General features: G+C 44.5%; 1 protein-coding gene across 1 annotated transcript in view; it reads right to left on the minus strand.

Annotated features, from left to right (window-relative positions):
* The window catches only part of ATAD2B (ATPase family AAA domain containing 2B), a 201,962-nt gene that overhangs the window by 144,944 nt on the left and 31,971 nt on the right, over window positions 1–25,047 (minus strand). The window contains exons 2-6 of the mRNA XM_077488860.1: window positions 19,538–19,689; window positions 10,839–10,888; window positions 9,616–9,769; window positions 5,910–6,012; window positions 1,662–1,818 (exon numbers count right to left, since the gene is read on the minus strand). Coding sequence (XP_077344986.1) covers window positions 1,662–1,818; window positions 5,910–6,012; window positions 9,616–9,769; window positions 10,839–10,888; window positions 19,538–19,689 — 616 coding nt within the window. The remainder of the gene's footprint in view (window positions 1–1,661; window positions 1,819–5,909; window positions 6,013–9,615; window positions 9,770–10,838; window positions 10,889–19,537; window positions 19,690–25,047) is intronic.

Genomic DNA, 25,047 nt, shown 5'->3' on the forward strand with positions numbered 1-25,047 from the left:
CTGTCATGTGCGTTTCACTGAGGAGTGGCTGCCATCTGGCCACTCTACCATACAGGCCTGACTGGTGGAGTGCTGCAGAGATGGTTCTTCTTTTGGCGGGGCAGCCCACTCTAGGAAAAGTGTGTCTCCATCATCATTTACAAATGATGGAGGGGCGGGTGCTCATTGGGACCTTCAATGCTGCAGACATTTTTCTACACCCTTCCTCAGATCTGTGCCTTGAAAAAAAAATCCTGTCTCGGAGGTATACAGACAACTCCTTGGACTTAGATCCCTTTCACACTGGGGCATTTTTCAGCGTTAAAAAAAATAAATAAATAAAAATAAAATAAAAGTGCTTGAAAGAAGCCTCATCTGCAATCCCAATGTGAAAGCCCAAGTGCTATAAGAGCCCTTTCACACTGCTAGCCCCCGAAAAACATTGGTAAAGCGCAGCCTAAACTAACCAGCATTTTTATAGCACTATTGGGGCACTTTTAACCCCTGCTAGTGGCAAAATAAAGGGTTAAAAGCGCCACTGCCAAAAGCGCTTTGCATGCGTTTTGCAGGCACTTCCCATTGATTTAAATGGGAAGGGGCACTTTAGGAGCGGTGTATTCACCGCTTCAAAGAAGCTGCTTGCAGGAATTTTTTTTTTACTCCCTGCCAGTGCAGCGGCTCAGTGTGAAAGCACTGGGATTGCAGATGAGGCTTCTTTCAGGCGCTTTTTTTTTTAACACTAAAGCTCCTGAAAAACGCCTGAAAACTGCCCCAGTGTGAAAGGGGTCTTAATCGCTTGGTTTGTGCTCTGACATGCTCTGTTAACTGGGAATTTATACAGACAGGTGTGTGCCTTGTCAAATCATGTTCAATCAACTGAATTTACCACAGGCGGACGCCAATCAAGTTGCAGAAACATCAAGGCTGATCAGTGGAAACAAGATGCACCTGAGCTCAATTTTGAATGTCATGGCAAACGGTGTGAATATTTATGTACATGTAATTTTTTTGTTTTTTATTTTTAATACATTTTCAAAGATTTCAAACTTCTTTCACGTTGTCATTATGGGGTATTGTTTGTAGAATTTTGGAGTAAAATAATGAATTTAATCCATTTTGGAGTAAGACTAACCCAAAAAAAAAATGTGCAAAAAATGAAACGCTGTGAATACTTTCCGGATGCGGTGTAACTAAAGGAAATTTGTATTTATTTTCTTTTATTATGGACAGAGGAGAGGGATTGGAACAAACACCTGTCACATTTTGACTGCTGTAGTTACCCCCAGTTAGGTTCACCCTCTATATCTGTTCTGTGTACCAGCAATAAAAGGGAAAGAAAATCCCAAACTTTGGGTTGTTACCAGACAAGAAATAGGAGAAATCTTACAATGGGGAACACTAGCTCCAGTGAAAACTAGGGATTCCCAGACTTTGGTCAGATTTCCCACTGTTTTGGCTATAGGGCAGGAAGCGAAGGTAAATCTCCCCAATGAGAGGCAGATGGGATAAAAAAAAAAAAAAAAAAAAAAAAAAAAAACAGGGGTTATAGCCCTTCCTTACACTATCCAAAATAAGTTTTACCTTTAGCTCTACTTCAAGAGAAGATGCTAGTGAAGGTCTCGTTCACAAATGCTAAAGACTTCCCAAGCAGCATAAAAAAAAAACCAACCCCATAAACTCACCCTCTGACACCTCCTCTTCCTCCTCCTCTCCTTCTGAGGATTCCTCATGCCGGGTTTTAATTGGATAACTGTTTCTACGCAGACTTTTCCTCCTCCTCTTAACACGGGAATACATGTCCATGTTCTCCTGTATATCATGGATATTCTTATTATTAATCTGTAGGGCAATATGTAGCAAATGTGTGAATAGGAAAGTCTGAATCCAAAAGGTTCCTGTTAAAAAACAAACAACAAAAAAAACCAAACACAAGAAGGGAAGAAACCAATTCCATGCTATGATAACAGTTTCCTGATAGACACTTCTGAAAAACAAAGTCAAAGGGGATTTCAAGAAAGTTGAATTCCTAAATTAGTGCTGACTGAAATGCATATCTTATAAGTCTCCATTTTACTGTCGCTTACGCATCTCTCCATACATCCATGTATTGCCTCTACTTATGCAAATGGTAACATAACAGAAAACCTATGCTTGAGGCCCTGTTCACATGTCACATAACACTCAATGTTTTCCATACGATTCACATGTGCTATTGGATGCTGCACATAGGGCAGCCCACGCACTTGAATGCTTTATGGGCATTTGTCAAACCAAATTTGGACCCTGAGCCAGGTGAAATTTTTGTAGACATGTTTTGCTGCGATTCATGTATTAAGGATGAATGGCACCCAAATTCACATTGCGTGAATTCTACACCAATTCTGCCTGTAATCCCAAATGGCCAACTATGAACAGGTCCTTGAAGTGAACATCTTGAATTATCCCATCTTCACAGGAGCCACACTTATTGACTAGTGCGCAATCTGCCATGGTCAGGCTAGATAGGAATCCAAAATAGCATGTGGTTGAATCTAGATCTGTATTTGATTAGAACATTGAGCCAGGAAACCTAAGAGGTGCTACTAAATGCCATTTTTAAATGGCATCCAGGTACTAAATGATGAAAACCCGTAGTCCCCATAAAGCTGCCTAAAGAAATCCCCTGCTGCAGAAAGTCTGATACATAGACATAGCTAAACATCATAATAGAAAAGTCAGACAGCCTTGAACAGTCACGGTTATTGCCAACCATTCATAGTAATGCCGCGTACACACGATCAAACAATCCGGTGGAAAAGTCCGGCAAACTCAAGTCCGCCAAACAATCCCCCCCGTGTGTAGCCTCCGGCATACTTTTTTGACCCGAAAGTACGGCGGACTTAGAATGCCGTGTTGCGCTCCAATCTTCCCGCCGGACTCGCATTTCGGCGGACAATCCGGCCGTGTGTATGCCAGTTCGCCGTACTTTTGAAATGAGCGGACTTTTCCCGCGCGGAGAAAAGTCCGCTCATTTCGAGCGGGTCTCCAGGTAGGCGGGGCCCGCGAAGGAGACGTCGCTGGCCCCGCCGCCTGGTATGAACTTAAAGGGGAACCCCAACGCCGAAAAAAAAAAAAAATCGGTGTGGGGGTCCCCCCCAAGTCCACAACAGACCCTTGTCCGAGCACGTTACCCGGCCGGCCAGGAAAGGGGGGGCGAGCGAGCGCCCCCTCCTGAGCCGTACCCCTACCCATTCACCTGTAAAATAAAAGTACAAAAAAAAACAACACACGAGATAAAATACTTTATTGCACAGCTCCGGGGGTCTTCTCGCCGGATTTCTCCGCTATCTTCTTGTAGCTCTTTTGCTAGCGGAGGAGTTCGGCTTTCTTCCTCGCCGCCGGCCTCTTCTTCCGACTTCGGGGGTCTTGTCCCCCTCTTCGGTTCTTCTGCCGGGCCACCGCGCCTTCTTATAGCTCTTTTTACAGGCGGTGGCCCGGTCTTCTGTCGCCGCCGCCGCCTTCCGTTCTTCTTCTTTTCCAGGAGATGTTGACTCGACGATCTCTCCGGCCGCAATGCCAGTGACGCGCTGCGCGGCCACTTATATAGGGGCAACGGGCGGTGTCACATGGGTTTATGTCACATGGGTTGGTCACATGGGTTGATGTCACATGGCGACAGTCCCAGCATCCTCCGGGACTGTGACATCGTAAGGGGGCGGGGTCACCATGTGACACCAACCCATGTGACATAAACCCATGTGACACCGCCCCTTGTCCCTATATAAGTGGCAGCGCAGCGCGTGCCTGGTATTGCGGCCGGAGAGATCGTCGAGTCAACATCTCCTGGAGAAGAAGAAGAACGGAAGGCGGCGGCGACAGAAGACCGGGCCACCGCCTGTAAAAGAGCTATAAGAAGGCGCGGTGGCCCAGCAGAAGAACCGAAGAGGGGGACAAGACCCCCGAAGTTGGAAGAAGAGGCCGCGGCGAGGAAGAAAGCCGGGCTCCTCCGCTAGTAAAAGAGCTACAAGAAGATAGCGGAGGAGTCCGGCGAGAAGACCCCCGAAGACGGAAGACCCCCGGAGCTGTGCAATAAAGTATTTTATCTTGTGTGTTGTGTTTTTTTTTGTACTTTTATTTTACAGGTGAATGGGTAGGGGTACATTGTACCCCATACTCATTCACATAGGGTGGGGGGCCGGTATCCGGGGGCCCCCTTATTAAAGGGGGCTCCCGGATTCCGATAAGCCCCCCGCCCGCAGACCCCGACAACCAATGGCCAGGGTTGTCGGGAAGAGACCCTTGTCCTCATCAACATGGGGACAAGGTGCTTTGGGGTGGGGGGGCCGCGAGGCACCCCCCATGTTGAGGGCACACGGCCTGGTACGGCTCAGGAGGGGGGCGCTCGCTCGCCCCCCCTTTCCTGGCCGGCCGGGTAGCGTGCTCGGACAAGGGTCTGTTGTTGACTTGGGGGGGGGGGACCCCCACGCCGATTTTTTCCGGCGTTGGGGTTCCCCTTTAAGTCCATACCAGGCGGCGGGGCCAGCGACGTCTCCTTCGCGGGCCCCGCCTACCTGGAGACGCGCTCGAAATGAGCGGACTTTCCTCCGCGTGTGTGGGCGAGTCCGTTCATTTCAAAAGTAGGGCGGATAGTACGGCGGACTTAGTACGCCGTATTAGTCCGCTCAAAAAGTGCCATGTGTGGGCAAGTAGCCCGTTCGGAAAGTCCGACGGACAGTCTGGCGGGAAGTGCGTCAGACTAAGTACGTCGGACATACCGCTACGCGTGTACGCGGCTTTAAAGGGACAAGAGAGATTGACATGCCAATACGGTTCTCCAGGACACTTTCTTGTTCTGGCCATTTGATCCATAAGCACAATCCTTGGCCAGCAGTGTTTCTCAACCCTTTCTCAGTCAAGACACCCTTTACAATTCTGCATATTCTTAAGGGACCCCTTTCTAAAATGTAAAAAACTAAACTACTAGTTTAATATTCACACATGCAGAACACCCAAAAGGTAATGAATTCTTCCAAGCCAAACACAGCTTTGCGCACTGGTACTGACCAGTATTCAGTTTCTCTCCCTCACTCAGCAAATGTGACCCCAAGTGCTTATTGAGAGGGGCAGGGAGGTGCAAACAAGGATGCTGTGGAGATGCTCACTGTCCTCGCCAACAGATGATGTCATTGGTCTTAAGGTGCCAGTGGCTACAAGATTTTAATGGTGCACAATAAAAACCTGTGGCTTTGTGAACCTAAGTTAGACTTGATCTACCTGCTGGCTTATACACAATTTTTGGGAATTTTGCCAAGGCACCCCTGAAGAAACCTAAAGGCCCCCTGGTTGAAAAAGGCTGTTCCAGAGCTCTCTGCAAGTTATCAAATTGGGCTTTAGTCAAACTTAAAGATACCTTGCATATGTATGACCACCACCAGGTGGTGCCAGATGACTGCCATCTGTCACCCAAAAAAAAAAGCTTCACTTATTCATGGGGTGCCAAGATCATGTACACCAGGGATATGCAATTAGCAGACCTCCAGCTGTTGCAAAACTACAAGTCCCATTATGCCTCTGGGTGCCATGCTTGTGGCCATCAGATTCTTGCTGAGCCTCATGGGACTTGTAGTTCTACAACATTTGGAGATCTGCTAATTGCATATCCCTGATGTACACTATGGTTTGGCCTAAACCGTGTTGCCTTAACAAATGATCAGTCTTGGTTAAAAAATGTCATACATTGTTCTTCCAGATATGTATGAAATAGTCAAAACATTGCCCTGCTAGAGAAGTCGACTAAAGCATTAACTTATGTTCATTTTTACACCCCCACCCCCAACAGAAGATCCATGGATTCCAGCACTCCTCTAATGGAAGAGCCCAAGAGCGGACCAATGATTCAGTTTAGCAAAAAAAAAAAAAAAAAAAACACATTTAGGGAAGATTTCACTTACAAATTCTGTGTCTGTCCACATACGCAGTCGCTCCACCTCCCTTGATTTACTGCTCCTCCGAATGTTGATGTTGTCCATTTCCTGGAGGACGGCCTCTGCAGTGCTACAAACAAGTAGACGTGACGTATCACATAAAAATCTATCAAATGGCAACCTTTATAATCTACTAAACTCAAGTCAGTTGGTAGAAGAATGACCATATATCTAAACTGTAAGAAAGAAGAACTAAGGCCTCCCGTTCAGGTCTGCCTGGCAGTTTTTTTTTTTTTTTTTAGGCGGACCTGAACGGATGCTCCATAGACCTCTATGGAGTGTCGGATGTCAGTGGTGACATGTCCACTGACATCCGATCCGAAAAAGTGCAAGAGGAAAAACCTACTTTTCCATCCATCTGCGGTCCGTCCTCATCCGATCCCCCCATTTGGGAGAGCACAGTGCTCCGACAGGTCCATCCCTGCACAGTGTGCAGAGACAGACCTGCCATCTTCCTGCTCAGCGGGGATCGACAGAGCGATCCCCTCTGAGCAAGCGGACGTTCACAGGGCGGATCATCACGGATCCATCCCGTGTGAAAGGACCCAAGGCCTCTTTCACACGAACGATCCATTCAGGTCCGCCTGTCAGTTTTTTTTAGGCGTTTTTATAACCTTTATATCTACTAAACTCAAGTCAGTTGGTAGAAGAATGACCCTATATCTAAACTGTAAGAAAGAAGAACTAAGGCCTCTTTCACACGAACGATCCGTTCAGGTCCGCCTGGCAGTTTTTTTTAGGCGGACGTGAACAGATGCTCCATAGACCTCTATGGAGCATCGGATGTCAGCGGTGACAAGTCCGTTGACATCCGACCCGCTCCGAACCGAAAAAGCGTTGACGGAGGAAAAACCTACTTTTCCATCCATCTGAGGATCAGATCGAGTGACTCTGTGGGCCGTCGTCATCCGATCTCCCAAAGGGGAGAGTGGCGCTCTGACAGGTACGTCCCTGCACAGTGTGCAGAGACAGACCTGTCATCTCCCTGCTCAACAGGGATCGACTGAGCGATCCTCGCTGAGCAACCGGATGCTCACGGGGCGGATCATCACGGATCCGTCCCGTGTGAAAGGACCCTTAGATTGTAAAGTATGTCGCTAGCACAATTTGATTGAGTATACGCATACAATTTTGCACTATACTGAATCCTGCGTAAGTGGAATTGAACTTTAATACTCCCCTTTAAGCATGCTACAAGGTGCCTCTGGCAACTGAACCCCCAACTCTCCTGCTGCAGGGGATCACATGCTCTGTGAAAATAGAGACAGGCAGAGCCTTCCAATTCCCCCTGTAAACTGACCATGGTATAGAATGGCTGTTGAGCCCTGACACCGTGGTCAGTTTACGTGTCTCCGTCATCCGCAGCTCAGCTCTCTTCCGCCCTTTAGCCCCTCCCCTGCCTGCCTGTCAGCTAGTGACAGTGCCCATTGCCCTCAACCCTCCTGCTGCTGGAACAAATACATCTGTATACTATCCGCTCTGTCTCTTAATGCAGTGCCCCCGACAGTTTTATTTTTAAAAAATGGCTCCATCGTATTTCAGAGCGGCTCCCAGCAATCTCTCCTCTTGGCCGACGTCAGCAGGGGAAATCTCAGCCCCACTCGCTGCATCTGTCAGATGAGCAGAGGAGAGAGCCGGCTGGTCACGAGCGCCAGGAGCTACTGTGAAACACTGTAAAGGAGGCTTTTTTTTATAAAAAACAGACGGGGGGGGGCACTGCATTCAGAGACTGAGCAAATTACGTGAACTTGTTTACACAACCACTTAAAATTTTTTTCTTTCAATGCCATTACAAAATGAAAAAGACAAATTGTCCTCTAATAAAACGATAAGTGTACATTTACTTAAAACTATCACCCATACCCTCTTCCTGTCACTAAACTCTACAGCATCTCCATACGATGGCAGCTCTGACCATGCAGCTTGCCCAGAGCTAGCACAGGAGTTTACTCTGCTTGAACTAGATTGTATGCAGGACACCAGAACAGGGAACTGTCATGGAGGAACAGAACTCTTCAATCACACATCCTGAGGTATAAACAGGAGCTGATATTTTTTATGGCAGTTCTCAGTCTTGACTATAGTATGTGCAAACAATGCTCAAATAGGATAAAAACTGAAGGCCACTAAGTGAGAAATGACTTCTATATAGTTGTAGAGACAGGAAGAACATGGTGACAAGTAAAGCAAAAATTTCCAGTTTTATCAGTAAAGACTGAAGAACATAAAAAAATATATAAACACTGCAGCTCCGCAGCGTAATGCCGTCTCTGCATGTCAACTGCACTTTTTAATGGTCACCTATAAAAACAAAATGGTGTGTTGGAATACTTCGTGCTGTGGTAAAATCTGCCCAAATACTATTCCTGCTACACAGCATAGAATGTAGTGTATGGTTATTTTATTAAAGTAGAAGAGATAATTAAATTTGCAAAGTTAATGTTAGTAAAGGACATGAAGCTGTATATCATTTACAGCAGTTCTAATCTCTTTTTTGCCTTAATGCAATTCTCTGCATCAAGTTAAAAAAAAAAACATTCCAATATTAGCTCTTCCCAAGTCCCCCTTATACACTTAACTGGCTCCTCTTTTGAACCAGCGAGTTACTGGTCTGCAACAATGTTGCTACTTTTCCCTCTTCTCATAAGACACAGAAGCAGCAGCAGGGGCTACTGGCTCCTGCTATCAGTCAAATCCTGTAAGAAGGGAGCTGGGGGCATAGGGTGTTGTGAGTGTCTATGTACTCGCACAGCCTGGCTTGGGAGCGTGCGTGCGCAAGTACCCTCATACCACACGGCTTGCTATGGGGGCACTCAGGGAAGGGGAGAAGCGGACAGCGCTGGCAGGGCTCCCAAGAAGAGGTGGTAAGGGGCCAATCTGTGAAATATTTCACAGAGCAGGTAAGTAAACTGTATTTTAAGAAAATGCCTTTACGATGACTTTAAATACAAAATGATATGCTAGCAAAAATTATATTTTAATTTAAGTTGCCCATGATCAGGTATTTAAATAAAAACCAATCCAACTGTGTAACATACACAGTAAAACTTTCTAGTCAGATGCCCAGCTTAGTATTGTTTTTATGACAACCTGATCACAAAGTGATTGTCTCATGAGCCAATGGTCACAATAAAACCTGCAATAAAATAATTTTTTAGAACACAGCCATAAGCCTCTGTGCAGCACAAGGCAGAAGTGAAAAGGCATTCTTAATTTAAAAGTAGTATTTTTTTTTTCATACTTACTTAGGTGACCGCTGCAGCATCTTTCCCCCCCACACATCTAACACTAAGAAACAAGCGATAAAACACTACCGATCGCTGGGTTCTCACAGCACTGTGAGCAGAGGAGAGCCAATGACTGTCAGTCAGCAACTCTCTGGCTCTGCCCCATCCCCGCTCACTGGAGTGCTGGCCTGTGGAGGGGGCGGGAGCGGCCGGCCAAGGCATGTGGGTGGATGCCGACTGTCACGATCTTGGTCAAGCCTGGACCAGCTCTGTGACTTTACCCGATAGTGGGCTTTAGCATCTGAAAAAGTCCCAGGAGTGCAGAATGAATTGCACTCCTGTGATCCACAGGAGTACAGCCAAATGAGCTTTGGCTGTACTTCTCTCAATTTTGCTAGAGGGTGGTCACACTCACTCGTTCAACACTAAAGTGCAGTCCCACTTACCTGTTTACAAGCTGATCAAACAGCAAGCTCTGGTTTAAAGTTTCAAATCTGTTACTTTTGGACCTGCAGCTCCTCCTGACTGCTCGGTCGCCGTTGATGCAAGGGCGGTCCACATTTCCATCTTTCTCAACACGGCGGGGGTGACTTTTAAGAGCTAATAAAAAAAAAATATATATATATATAAAGCTTTTGCTCTAGCAACCAAGAACCCCTAGTGTATTCAATGGGTGCTTTCAGCACTGTGCTGTTTCAAGCTGAAGGTATACCAACTGGGCTGCTGTCCCCTACATAACACAGTGTGTAACAGCCAGCCCCACAGGAAGCCATAGTAGGGAGGAACCTTGCATATTAATTAACAGATATGCCCAGTTTTTTTCCAACCATGCATATAAGCCTTCTTTAGGCCACAAAGAATTAAAAAGCTACAAAAAAAACAAACACAATATGATACTTTAAAAGGGGTCACCCTGCTTAATACTGTTTAGGTAGGTAAACACCAAATTCTCCACAAGCCTGTCTGGCCCGGAAGGAGGCACCACATGTAAAATCAGTAACTGCAACACTCAGAAAAGCCTTTTGGGGGGGGAAAAATAAAAATAAAATCACACAGGGACAATGAAAAGGAGTTTCAAGGAAAAATAAAAAATAAAAAAAAATGAAAAGTTCTTATAATATCTTACATCGAATTCCAACAGAATGACAAGGATTGTAGTAGATTTCATGGTTGTCTTAAGGCTTAAAGAGGAAGTAAACCCTGGTGGGTTTTACTTCCTCTTTTGCTTGCTGCAAAGCCTGCAAATGAAAAGCATAATGGGCAGTATGCATCGCATATTAGCCCATTATGTCCCCTGTGTGGGCAGCATCCATCTTCTGGCCCCTCTTCCTTCCAGGCCGCGGACTCCTGTGATTCGTCGGAGCTGCGTGACATCACTCCTACGCATGTGCACGGGACTCGCGATTAACTCCACAGGCTAGGGACGAAACGGCACTTACGTTTCTTCCCCGCACGTGTGCCGTTGGAATTTTCGGCGGACTACAAGTGAAACATATCCTAAACTGCGCACGTTTAGGAGATATTTCCACTACCTATAGGCAAGCCTTATTCTAGGCTTACCTATAGGTAGAAGTCCAAAAAGTGGGTTTACAAACACTTTAAAAACCAAAATCAAAAAAATTAAAAAAAATTAAAAAAAAAAAAATCGGTAAAAAATAAGAATACTTGCCTAAACTACTGTGGCTGTTCTGTAAAGTAGCACCAGTCTGAGACAATAACCTGAAATGTAACAAAAAAAAAAAAAATCAGTTGCTATAAAAACCATATAGTGCATGTCACTGGGAACAATTTCTAAAGAAAAACATTTTGGGGTTTTTATATAGACAAGACAGTTTGTCCCCAATATAAAGGTTTCAGATCACCTCCTGTTTAAATGACAACTATAAAAAAAAAAAAATGTATTTTTTTTAAAGGGGATTATTTTAGTTTTCAACATTACAACTTAAATGTCAAGCAGTATACATAGTATATAACAACAATACTTAGTTCGTACAGACAGCAACATATACCCTCAACACCTGCTTATAGAGTATTGTATACATTGGCCCGAGTACCCGCCTGTGAGAGTAACCTGCCAACCTGGGAGCTGTCATACAGTTCACTGCCTCCACAATTATAATAGCTGAAGCAGTGGTGTTACTCGATTCCACAAAAAGGGCAACTATAACATTTTGAAATAATCACCTGTCCTTGTGTATCAAAGAGCATAAAAATAAAGACACATCACTGAAAACAAACTATTTTGGCTATGAATAACCTGAGCTTTTTTGGTCGCAGAGCTTTACACTTGTCTTAGTAGGGAGAGCATCAGACCTCTGCAATAAGACCATTGCTACCCAACAAAAAGTAAGTCTTCTTGCAGCAGCTGGCAGGGACAGGCTTTTCTACATATACTATTGCTGCTTTAGACAGAAAAATACGCCATTAAAGGAAAAGTTAAATGCAAAACTTTTTCTTGTCACATTGGGGAGATTTTCCTTCACTTTTTGTCCCATAGCCAAAACACAAAGTGAGAAGAAATCCTAGCTAAAAACCAGAACTAGTGTCCCCATTGAAGGTTTTTCCCCTCTTACGCCTGTTCTTTCGACAGCCCAAAAATTCTGGATTTCCTTTTATGTCCATAATAATGGTTACCAGGACAAAGACAGCAATAAAAAAAAATCTTAAATTTTTTTTTTTTTTTTTAATTGACAAGTGTTCCAATCCTTCATTATTTTAAAGCTGTACGGCAAAACTTTGCTTTAACCGCTTCAGCCCCGGAAGATTTTACCCCCTTTCTGACCAGAGCACTTTTTTCGATTCGGCGCTGTCGCTTTAACTGACAATTGCGCTGCCGTGTTACGCCTTTTTTACTTTTTGCTGTAATAAATATCCCACAAAAATATATAAAACATGTTTTTCTTCAGTTTAGGCCGATATGTATTTTTCTACATATTTTTGGTAAAGGAAAAAAAAAAATCACAATAAGCATATATTGATTGGTTTGCACAAAAGTTATTGCGCCTACAAAATAGGGGATCGTTTTATGCCTTTTTTTATTAGTAATGGCAGTGATCTGTGATTTTTATCCTGACTGCAACATTATGGTGGATACATTGGACACTTGACACTATATTGGGACCATTGGCATTTATACAGCGATCAGTTCAATAAAAATGCACCAATTAATGTGTAAATGACACTGGCAGTGAAGGGGTTAATGCGGAGGGCCGGACGTTTTTTATTTTTATTTTTTATTAAAAGTCAGCAAGCTGCTGACTTTTAATAAGGGCACTTACCTGTCCAGTGAGCCTACAATGTCGGCCCCCCCATCGGATCGGGTGCCGTCACTGCCATCCTAACCAAGGGAAACAGGCAGTGGAGCATTGCGGCTTCACTGCTTATTTCCTACTGCGCATGTGGAGTCACGCAGCACTTTGTGAATGGCCCAGTTTTCCGGGAAACAAACATGTCCCAGAAGACAACAGGGCAGCTCGCCGAAGAGGAGGAAGGAACAGCGCCGGGGAATAGGAAGAGGCAGATTAGGAAGACTGCCTAGCAACAGGCATTTCTGGTAAGGTAAAAAAAAAAAATTTTCATTTTTTTTATATATTTTTTTAGAATGGTCTTTTTATATATTTTTTATGTAGTTTTTAATTTTAGGGTGGACCTCTTTAAGTGGGTCCTAGGGAGTGATTCTAACTGTGGAGGGGGAGTGGCTTCAAGTCACATGACAGGGAGTGGTGATCTCACGACAAGCCAGAACGGGGAAATGCCTTGTTTACACATAAATGCTTCTGAGGATCCCTGACACGATTGCCGGGCACGGTCACGCTATATGCAAGGGGGCACACGTGCCTGCTATCCCCGGCTCTCTAAGAGGACATACAGGTACACCCATATGTCCACCGCTGTCATTGTGCCAACGTATACTAGCATGCAGTGGTCGGCAAGTGGTTAAAGGGTAACTCCACGTTCGTGAAGAAAAAAGTTCAGTGATTCGGATAGGAATTGCACCGCACTCCTATTCAAATTACATGTAATGTCTGTGCGGTGTGATTGAAGCCATTCATTTGTTTGGCTCAAATTGCACCACATCAGCACAAAAAAGGTACAGGACCCTCTTGCCCCCGCCCCCCCCCCCACCACTGAAAAGTGATTGCATGGGTGACCACACCTACGCGATCCGATTCTATCAACTGCTGTTTTGCAAACAATTTTGAGGTGTCATTAACTTAACATTGACACCCCGATGCAGTTATCATGAATGGGGTTTGATTTCAATTCGGTGCAGGACACGCACAGGATTCGCTGCGTTTCACATGTTGCATATATGTGAACCAAGCCTCAGAGTTCACAGCAGAAGCACTAAAGTCTTTGTCTCAACTGCTCCACCCTCCCATCAACCAGCCATCAAGACTTTGAATCTCCAATGTAAACACTGAGAAGGAGATCAGGGAGAAGAGGGGAGTGGATTAGAGATAGGGACTACTTCACCGCTTTTAGTGGAAGGATCAATTACTAACCAGAGCCCCCCTCCCCCAGCTACAGGGGTCAGAGGAGCTTGTTTTGAAGTTCTTTTGCTGCTTATAAAACTGTAAATAGTTAAGTGACTAACCTGTCCACAGATTAATGTCACATCAAAAGCTTCAAATGACAGGGCTATTAAAATTACAAACAACCTATTGCCATTTCCAAAGCTGGTAAAAAACAGGTAAAAAGGAAAAAATATAGCGTATACAGTACAATAGCGACACAAGTCATATCGTAATTATTAAAAATTAAATTTACTTTTCAATCTGCAGCTCTGTAATTAACTGTAAAATGCAATGCAAAACTGCAAAAAATTATCTGACCTAAATTCAGGTGCGCCCAGCCACAATCGCCACAGGTAATTGCTGGCCGTGCGGACAGCCACCGACAACCAGTCACTGGAGTGTACAGGCTCGGAGCCATCCGCACCTATCAGCCATAAAAAATAAAATAAAAAGCAGAAGGAATAAGCAGATTCCTGCCGTTGCCATTCGTACCTGAAAATCAATCGCACATCACCACAAGATACTTGGGGCAATGTGGAGTTCAGCCATCATTTCAAGACATCCTATTCTTGAAATTTACCACTAGAGGGCACAATCCACTTCATAATTTATAAGGCCTGGTTCATACCCTATGCATTTTGCACTACAGTCCATTTACATGGTTTCCTATGGAACACATCCTGTGCTGCAAATCTGCAAAATGCATAGGTGTGAATCAGGCCTAAGAGAACAAAAGTGAACATGGCAGTTGAATTTCACCATTTATATTCTTACAAAACGAGGAATTCCTTTGGTCACAGAACAACTTTTAATTATATATATACCGTATATACTCGAGTATAGGCCGACCCGAATATAAGCCGAGGTCCCCAATTTACCCCCAAAAAACTGGAAAAAATTATTGACTCGTGTATAAGCCGAGGGTGAGACATGCCTGTCCATCCCTGTGTGTCGTCCATCCCTGTGTGTGTCCATGCATCCGTGTGTGTGTGTGTGTCCATGCATCCGTGTGTGTGTGTGTGTCCATGCATCCGTGTGTGTGTGTGTGTCCATGCATCCGTGTGTGTGTGTGTCCATGCATCCGTGTGTGTGTGTGTGTCCATGCATCCGTGTGTGTGTGTGTGTCCATGCATCCGTGTGTGTGTGTGTCCATCCATCCCTGTGTGTGTGCATGCATCCGTGTGTGTGTGTGTGTGTGTGTGTCCATGCATCCCTGTGTGTCCATCCATCCCTGTGTGTGCATGCATCCGTGTGTGTGTGTGTGTGTGTGCATGCATCCGTGTGTGTGTGTGTGTGTGTCCGTGCAGCCTACCTGTGTCCAGCCAGCCTGTGTCCGTCCCGGCCTGTGTCCGTCCCGGCCTGTGTCCGTCCCGGCCTGTGTCCGTCCCGGCCTGCGTCCGTCCCGGCCTGCGTCCGTCCCGGCCTGCGTCCGTCCCGGCCTGCGTCCGTCCCGGCCTGCGTCCGTCCCGGCCTGCGTCCGTCCCGGCCTGCGTCCCGTCCCGGCCTGCGTCCCGTCCCGGCCTGCGTCCCGTCCCGGCCTGCGTCCCGTCCCGGCCTGCGTCCCGGCCCGGCCTGCGTCCCGGCCCGGCCTGCGTCCCGGCCCGGCCTGCGTCCCGGCCCGGCCTGCGTCCCGGCCCGGCCTGCGTCCCGGCCCGGCCTGCGTCCCGGCCCGGCCTGCGTCCCGGCCCGTCCCGCAGCTCTTCGTCGGTGGCCATTCTAGGATTCAAAAGCCGCGCCTCCGTCGGTGATAGGCGGAACACTCAATTTCCCACTGACTGCTGGGAAATTGAGTGTTCCGCCTATCGGATGTCCGTGATAGGCGGAACACTCAATTTCCCAGCAGTCAGTGGTCCGCCTATCATGGACGTCTGCTCATCCTCATACTACGGACGAGGATGAGAGGACGTCCGTGATAGGCGGAACACAGACTGCTGGGAAATTCAGTGTTCCGCCTATCACAGGCGAAGGCGGAGACGGAGGCGCGGCCTTTGAATCCTAGAATGGCCGCTGTCTGTCTGCTCGACACGCTGATCGGGCAGACAGACAGCGATGACTCGAGTATAAGCCGAGGGGGGCACTTTCAGCCTCAAAAAAGAGGCTGAAAATCTCGGCTTATACTCGAGTATATACGGTATATATATATATATATATATATATATATATATATATATATATATATATATATATATATATATATATATATAAAACAGGCCCTTTAAAGAGGAAGTAAACCCTGATGGGTTTACTTCCTCTTTGATTTCCTGCAAAGGTAAAGCATAATGGACTACTATGCATCGCAAAGTAGTCCATTATGTGTCACTTACCTGACACAGGAGCCAGCGAAGTCACAGCTGTCCCCTTGTGTACAGAGCCTCTAGATTATTGGTGGGGCTCGCTACTCCGGCGCTGTAATTCGGCGAAGCCATGACGACGTCACTCCCGCACATGCGCACGGGAGCCGCCACTCGCGGCATATCGCCGTTGACAGCGGCGCGCTCAGTGCGCCTGCGAGCCGCTGTCTACGGCGCATGCGCCATAGACAGCGGTGCCTGTGTTTTGGCAAATATCTCCTAAACCGTATAGGTTCAGGAGATATTTCTTGGACCTACAGGTAAGCCTTAATCTAGGCTTACCTGTAGGTCAAAGTGATTTGTAAGGGTTTACAACCACTTTAAAACGTACATAAGGTTTGTATGTGCAAAGCGAACACACAGATGAAGCGGCTGATGAAAACTACAGATTTTGAGGGGAATCCCAAATAAACAAATTTTGGCAGTAGTTCCCGATAAGAACCACCTGCATCTAATTCAGGCAGGCATTTGCGCCAGTGTCAGTAACATTACTGACAGATGAGGCAATTCCTACTATCCCGACTGACAATATAGTGCAATTACTCTCAAATCAGCTGTCATACTGTACACGACACCTTCCACATAGCTCTATTCCCAGTCCCATTTAGATTAGGTCCAGGGAATCGCAACTAAATGCAAACAGGGATAACAGGTGAAGTCAGTACTGCCCAATGTTCGGGACATGACTTGTCAATGGGTGGGGGGGGGGGCGCCTGATGAGAAATTGAGAGACCAATCAGGTCCGCTTTACTTTTTAATGACCGTGCACAGCAGTGGGTGGATTCAAATGCCACTAGTTAAATCAGCCATTTTGGATCCGCCTACTGGGAACTAATCTCCCAGGTCCTCCATCAGGCTCGCCCCACAGAGTACAATATTCCTTAGCCATGTCCCTATCGGTGTGACGGGTGCATTGGCTGGCGAGGGAGGAAGGAGTGTCCAGTGTGGGGATTCCCTTACCTGTTTGACAGGTACATGGATCAGGTGCAAGCTCCAACACTTGCTCTAACAGTATTCTAAAGGGGATCTACGACACCCTTTATAAAATTCCCTCAACTGTATTATCTTGGGCAGTCACTGCTAGAATGCAGAATCTCACATTTGTTTTTTCCAATACTTGGAAATAAATTCAGAAAATAGAGGGGGCACGCTTTGTAGGCAGTCTGCTGCCTGGATTTGATGGAGGTTTAAAATGCATCTAAACCAAAGAACATATTTTTAATATATTGCAGCCTACTGGTCCATAGATGTGGTGGCTACATTTGTTTTACTTCCAGGCTTTCCTTCTTTAATTTTCACTTGGCGATCCTGCCAGTATAATTTTCTGTTCTAGGATGACCAGACTTATGGCCTGTAAACACGAAAAACGCCGGTTTCGACGTGAACGTACGATAAATCGGATCGTTAGTACAGAGCTTTGAAGAGCCGATCATGACAATCAAGCTGATATTATTCGATCGGAGAAGCACGAAAATTTTCCTCGTACAATACCAGATTGTACGATTTTCGTATAGTCAGTACAGTTGTCGTCCGAAAAAACAATACATGACATCACTTCCGATTTTATTTTATTTTTTCTGTCATACGAAAATTTACGATTTTAGTAACCTATTCAATTTCTATTAAGAAAAAAAATAAGTCATATGATCCATCATACGATATTCGGAGTGTGTGTACGGGCCATACTCAATGTGCTGCATCTACAAAAGGAGTGGCGTTGTCACCCTAGCCTGGTCTTCCAATTTGGACTACAGGTTGCCTCCCGCTCTCTGCTACATAAGGGGTGCTTTGCAGATCACAGAAGGTGGCTGGAAATGCTGATGACCTTGCCTGAGATTTCAGTTTGATGCAAATGAAGTAACTGCACACAATTTCTGGCAAGAGCAACAGGTATTTTCTATGCCTGAAATAAAGAGAACAAAAGCAACTTCCACATCTAAGGAATTGTAAGTAAGCAGTGTAGAACATATTTGTTTTTGGGTTTAGATCATTTTATATTGTTTTTACTCAGACTGCTATCATGTGGAATGTGCAGATCAAGAAAGTGCATGCTTTTCTTGACAAGACTTATTCGGGCTAAGATCTTAGGTTTCTAATGTTGAACCCCAGGCAGAATAAAAAATAAAATCTAGCAAATATTTTTACAAACATGTACTCAAATCTGTATAAAAGCTTAAAATACTATGCAAGCTACAAGGAGAGATGGAGCTCCCATGGCTGCTTCAAGAGTGGAAGAACATCACTGGAAGACAAGAGATCAGGAAGACCTTCAATGAGCTCAACCTCCAAAAATTTGTGCATGATGATCGGCGGAGAACAATCGCGTGTGCCACTCAAAACACCTCGAACTGCTCATTACAGCATCGCCGTAAACTTGTTAAATCATGTCAAACGCCACCGTGGCAAATTTGTCCCGTTTCACACGGTACATCACGTTTGCTCTTTGTTCTAACTTGTTGACCATGATGAAATAGCAGATGTGGTAACGCACATGGTCAGAATAGCACCAGTTGCACAGCTCCCAATGTACACAGGACGATATCTTGTCACACTGACCTATGAAGGTCCGTGCCGTCTGACTGTGCGCGCAGCCTTGTGCTGTCATCTGTTGGTGTGTTAAACTAGTCTTGAATCTTTTTGATACCATTATATGTGGATATTTGGCGCGTGGGCTTTAGCACAGAGGTGTCATATGGGGCCCTAAGTAAACACTTTTCTGTGCTGAGAGCGCACGCCCCCAGCAGTTACTGGTGGGGACAGGAAAGCTCCCGATGCATACCTGTGAACGGGAGCTTTCGATCATGTGACCGCTGTGACAGCCAATCACATGACCCCTACGCCTCAGCACTTAGAAGCACTTAAAGGGCTGGGAGGCGAAAGCAGGAAGGGGCTAACATTTAGGTAACCCAGAGAAAATCCTTTAAAACATGGGAAAAAAAAATCTCTCTTAATCTCTAAAAGTAACTCCATGAACATTCTACAATTCCTTCTTCCTGAGGATGAAGAGCTTACGCCTCATGAAAACGTAACAAACATGTCAACACTGTGGATTCACCATTCATGCCCTGTGAGTGCTGCTTATCTTTTGGATTATATGTACATCATGATTTGCTGAGCATTCGGACCCATTGTCTCTACATACATTTTTATAAAAAAAAAAAAGTGTAAGCCCCCTAGAAGTCTTACATTTTCACAGATAAAACCTTTCTGTGAGTTTTTAAACATGGATATCATATCCTGGGCACCTCTTCTAAAAGGTGGATACATTCTGTTTGTTTCTCATAGGCCAAGGTTGTGCATGCCCTTTAATGGTTTAGCTATCCCTCTCTGCATATGTTCAATTCCAGCAAACTTTCGATGAGGAGGATTAGTTAGACTACATTCATGGACATCCAAAAGCAATGAGAAAAATGAAAGGACATAAATATTCCATTAGTCCCAAACAGGGCATTAGTGACAACACACCAGACAGGCTGGATGTTTGGAGGTGGATTATTTACCTGGATCTTCGGGTAGACATGCTCCACCCCTCCCGCTGCTTGCTAGCGTGGGTTTTTGGGCTTTCCTTGCGGACAGGCTCGGCATGATTGCAAGAACGTTTGGCCGGAGGAGACGAGTGGCTTTCACTCAAGCTAGAATCACCGCTGTCCTTCTGTAAAAACAAATATATTACATTAAAATGTCTTCATCTTTATGCATCAGATGGTGGCTACTAATCAAAGAGGCCTTTTCAAAAGGATGAAATGGGAACCATAACTATAAAAAAAGAAAAGAAAAAAAAATACTATCCATAGAAAGCCATTAAAAAAAAATTAATTATATCAAAGTAATGTTTACGCAAGCATTAAAACATTGGCTTTAGCATTAATTGTCCACCATGGAGGAAAAAAAAAAAAAACACTATTCTTATTGTTTTCAGTCATGTAGCAAGACCAGCTACACAGTGGAAGATATTGAAGGAAGCCGGCAATATGTAACCAAATATCTCCAACAATGGGAACAATCTCACAATGCTGATAAGGTACACACACACACACACACACACACAGAATAAAGTTCATTTTGAATACACACTTGTTATTGGAAGCTCGTTCACATAGTGTAAACTTTTCTTTTCAGGTATTGTAGACCTGGAGAACTAGAACCAAATTACTGTAGTGCAACAATAAAAATAATGTGCAACAAGTGTTATACAGAAAACAAAAGTTCTCACATCAGTCCTTAAATATGGACCATTTATAATCCTTATGCAGCTAGCATTAGTAAAAATACACGAAAGTATATCACATTTACTGGTTTTAAACTTTTTTTATTTCGTCATTTATAGTTTCCATGCCTAGGCAAATGTCGCACAGGAGTCTCCTGGAGGGGAAGGAGGGCTCTCAGTTCCCCTTGTGCCCGAGGTGAGGGCAAATTGATTCCAGGAAGTAAATGCTACACAAATCAACTGCCCTTAGTCAAGATAGCCACAGCCAGAAATGACAGAGGGCGCATTTCAAAATGATTTATCACCAAAATAAAGCATGGATGGATAGGGGGAGTTTGCTTTGAATATTATAAAATTAATTATATAGCATTTTTGGTTTGTGGTGCTCAGATGTAGTTCCACTTTAATATAACTATGATGTATTTGAACACCACGGTGCAATTTGTGACCAATCTTCAATCTCTCTTTTGTGCCCTACACGCTTCCACCAAACAGGTGAAAAACATGCTCATCTCCTTCTTAGACCACATACATGGGTCAACAACCGCTTATCACAAATACATGGGTCACAGGTATCCAATAGGAAACATCCTTCTCTGATCCGCCTCTTGGCACAAATCAAAATAATAGCTTCCCTTGGATGTACTCAGGTGTCATACCATAGCGCACTATTTTAAATCACTTTTATGGGAATACCAAGCAACATAGAAGAGTGACTGCGGGGGGAAAAAAAAAAAAGAAAAGACCAAGTCATCAATCAAGTCTGCCCCATTTTTGTTTTAATATAAATAAACATAAATAAAAAGTAGGTTTATTTTATAAGTCTGAGACATGGTCTCTTGAACTATGATCCAGCCAATGACATCAGAGGAGGAGCGCCACAAAATGAATCATGCCTGGGCTACCTTTAGACGAGCATGCTCCTTGCTCTCTAGTCTCCTATACCACCATTCTGGAACAGAATGGTCAAGTCACAAATGTTTTTTCCCCTTGGTTAGCCGTTATCTTACTGGTATTGTGCCTTACATAGATCACATCACTAGAGACTTAAAGTGTTATTAAACCCACAACCATAAAATCAGTCTGTATATGCAGCATAGCACGTTTGTTATACTCACTGGAACGTAAGGCGTTAATCCTCTGCATTGTGTAAAAAGGATGTTTTATCCTGCATGGACAGATCCTCCCCCTCCTGCAATGTCCATCTGGGGAAGGCCAGCTAACAGAGTAGCCAACCTGCACATGCTCAGTTGTGTCCTTTATGCTGGAGAGAACATTTACTTGTTGATCAGCGATAACCAGGTCACATGATATTGACATCACAGATGTGGGTGTGTATATAGGCTGAAGTGGAAATTTCCTCCTTCCTGAACTCTCAGCACTGGAGAAACTGTGCAGTTTATCACTGACCATGGTATATAGATCATCCAAAAAGGTATATAGTGGCAATATTTTAATGTAAAGAGAATTTATAAGGTGTGGGCACTGCCAGGGGGTTCAGTAACACTACTCTACAAAGGTAAATAATGTGTTTAGCCTGCACTATAAATAGTGGTCTTAGGACTGCTAGTGTTATTACTGCACGGTCAGCATTAGTTTATCAACCTTTATAATACAAGCAATGTAAAATTCAGTGCCCAAAGATTATCACTAATGATAATTTTATGCGTTAAGACAATATTAGGCAGATGATAAAGTTTCAAGAGGAAATCAGGAGAAAAAAGTGAGATAGTAACCCAGTATTTAAAAGCTACAATTTATGAAACAATTGGAGGGCTCCAACTAGGAAAGTGGCAGGGTCTGCATCCCTTTAGATGCAATTTCCTTGGGCATATCACTCCTAAAATTGCATGTTGTAGGGGATGGCAAAAAAATGATGTGTATCCTAATGCAGACCTCTGGGATAATTAGTCAGCCAATCACACAAAGAAATTACATTTTAAGGGAGCCTTCTATATACCATGTGTGTACGGAGAACACTTCCAGGTAGCCATATTGCATTGCATTGCATTTTTTTTAACTGCTTAAGCCCCGGACCATTTGGCTAGCCAAATACCAGACCACTTGAGATTCGGCCCTGTGTCAATTGTGCGGTCGCGAGACGTAGCCCCCGAACAAAATTTATGTCCTTTTTTCCCCACAAATAGAGCTTTCTTTTGGTGGTATTTTATCACCTCTGCGGTTTATTTTTTGCACTATAAACAAAAAAAAAAGGAGCGGCAATTTTGAAAAAAAAAAATAAATAAAAAACATTTTTAAAGTTTTTCTATAGTAAATATCCCTAAAAAATATATAAAACTTTTTTTCCCCTCAGTTTAGGTCGATACGTATTCTCCCACATATTTTTGGTTAAAAATCGTAATAAGTGCATATTGATTGGTTTGCGCAAAAGTTATAGCATCTACAAAATAGGGGATAGTTTTATGCCATTTTTATAAAAATTTTTTTTTACTAGTAATGGCGGCAATCAACGACTTATGACTGCGACATTATAGCGGACACGGACAATTTTGACACATTTTTTGGACCATTGGCATTAATACAGCGATCAGTGCGATTAAAATTGCATTGATTACTGTAAAAATGTCACTGGCAGTAAAGGGGTTAACACTAGGGGGCAGTGAAGGGGGTTAATATGTATCCTAGGGAGTGTTCTAACTGAAGGGGGGATGGGACTGTGCAGGGAAACTAACAGATCGCTTTCATACTCTATATCAGGGGTCTCAAACTGGTGGCCCTCCAGATGTTGCGAAACTACAAGTCCCATCATGCCATTGCCTTTGGGAGTCTTGCTCTTAACTATCAGCCTTGCAATGCCTCATGGGACTTGTAGTTTTTCAACAGCTGGAGGGCCACCAGTTTGAGACCTCTGCTCTATATGAACAGACGATGTGTCAGTTTACACACACACACAGATCCGGGTCTCCATGTGCCCTGAGCGAACACGCGAGCCCGGGGATGATCGAGACCGTTGGGCACTCGCATCGGCGTGTTCGCTCGACTCCGGCGGCATGCAAGCGCCCACTAGTGGCCATTTATGCTACCGGCGTAGGATAACGGTGGTTCACGCAGCCGAGCCATGCTGCCGCAGTTGTACTGCGGCAGCATGGCTCGGCTCCGTGAATTGCCGTTATGCTACGTCGGTAGCATAAATGGCCACTTAGCGGTTGGTCAGCTATCGGTTAAACAGAAGTGTTGCACTGCATTTTACAGAAAATTACTGCATTGCAGATTGAAAAGGAAACGTCATTGTTACTAACATTCTATTACAATACAACTTGAGTCGCAATTGCTATCATTTTTAAATTTGCCAATTTTTTTTCCTCACAAGTGGAGTTAACCTTTAAGCACTAGAAGAATTTTTTTCAAAAACTTATTTTCAGAACGTTCGCTAAATTTTCTAATGGTTAGATTGACATTTGTTTTCAACCTCAGTGATTAGAAAATTCGAAGTAACTGTGGAAATGTTTTTCTCAAATGAAATAACGGTGCACGTGGTTTCATTTGGGAAAGTCCATTCACTTGAACATTGAATATCAAAAACAAATTTTTTCAGACACATTTTCGAATGACAAGTCAAGTCTTTAAATGCAACAAGGAGTATTTTCATATGAATGTTGCCATAAACATTTGGTCTGGGTATCTACTTTTGTATGGCTAGCTTTATTTTTGACAACCCGGCTTAAGGAATATTTTAAAATAGGCGATTTAAACTGATGACATGCAAAACACAAGCTTAAAGAGGAAGTAAACCCTAATGGGTTTACTTCCTCTTTTTTTCCCTGCAAAGGTAAAGCATAATGGACTACTATGCATCGCATAGTAGCTCATTATGTGTCACTTACCTGACACAGGAGCCAGCGAAGTCGCCGCTGATCCCTGTAGTCCGCCGCATCCATGTTGCTTGTGGCGTCTCGCAGCTCCGACGAATCACAGCGGCGCAACCGCGATGACGTCACTCCCGCGCATGCGCACGGGAGTCGCGCCTCGCAGCTCCGCCACTGGCATACGGCGAAGCCGCGATGACGTCACTCCCGCGCATGCGCACGGGAGTCGACAAATTTGGCAAATCCATTCTTGGATTTGCCGCATTTAGTGCGCATGCGCGCCGCTATCTACGGCGCATGCGCCGTAGACAGCGGTGCCCATTTTCGGGCAAATATCTCCTAAACCATATAGGTTTAGGAGATATTGCTTGGACCTACAGGTAAGCCTTAATCTAGGCTTACCTATAGGTCCAAGTTGTTTGGAAGGGTTTACTTCCTCTTTAAAGGGGTTGTGTAAAGGTTCGCTTTTGTTTTTTGTTTAAAAAAAAAAAAAAAATAAATCATGTTATATTTGCCTCCTCTGTGGAGGTTTCCATGGGGGCACTCATGCGGGCGCGCTCCTGAAGTATGATGCTGCATCCATTGACACAGGCAGCAGGACTCTGCCCTGCCCCCCGTGTCAATGGATTTGATTGACAGCAGCTGGAGCCAATGCCTCCTGCTGCTATCTATCCAATGAGGATCTGAGAAAGCAGCTGGAGCTACTGGAATGATCAGGTTCAGGTAAGTACAAGGGGGGCTGCTGCACTACAGAAGGTTTTGTATTAAGATGAAACTGAATGCATTAAGGTGAAAGACCTTGAGGGTTTACAACCCCTTTAACTACAGCTTGCTGAAATTGCCCAATTGTGGTCCTCAAGTAAGAAGCTACTAGTTACAGTGCCTTGAAAAAGTATTTATACCCTTTGAAATCTTCCACATTCTGTCATGTTACAACCAAAAACAGAAATGTATTTATTGGGATTTTATGTGATAG

Source organism: Lithobates pipiens, unplaced genomic scaffold (assembly GCF_037356315.1).
Source record: "Lithobates pipiens isolate NorthernLeopardFrog02 unplaced genomic scaffold, aLitPip1_a1.2 Scaffold_18, whole genome shotgun sequence".
NCBI classification, from domain to species: domain Eukaryota; kingdom Metazoa; phylum Chordata; class Amphibia; order Anura; family Ranidae; genus Lithobates; species Lithobates pipiens.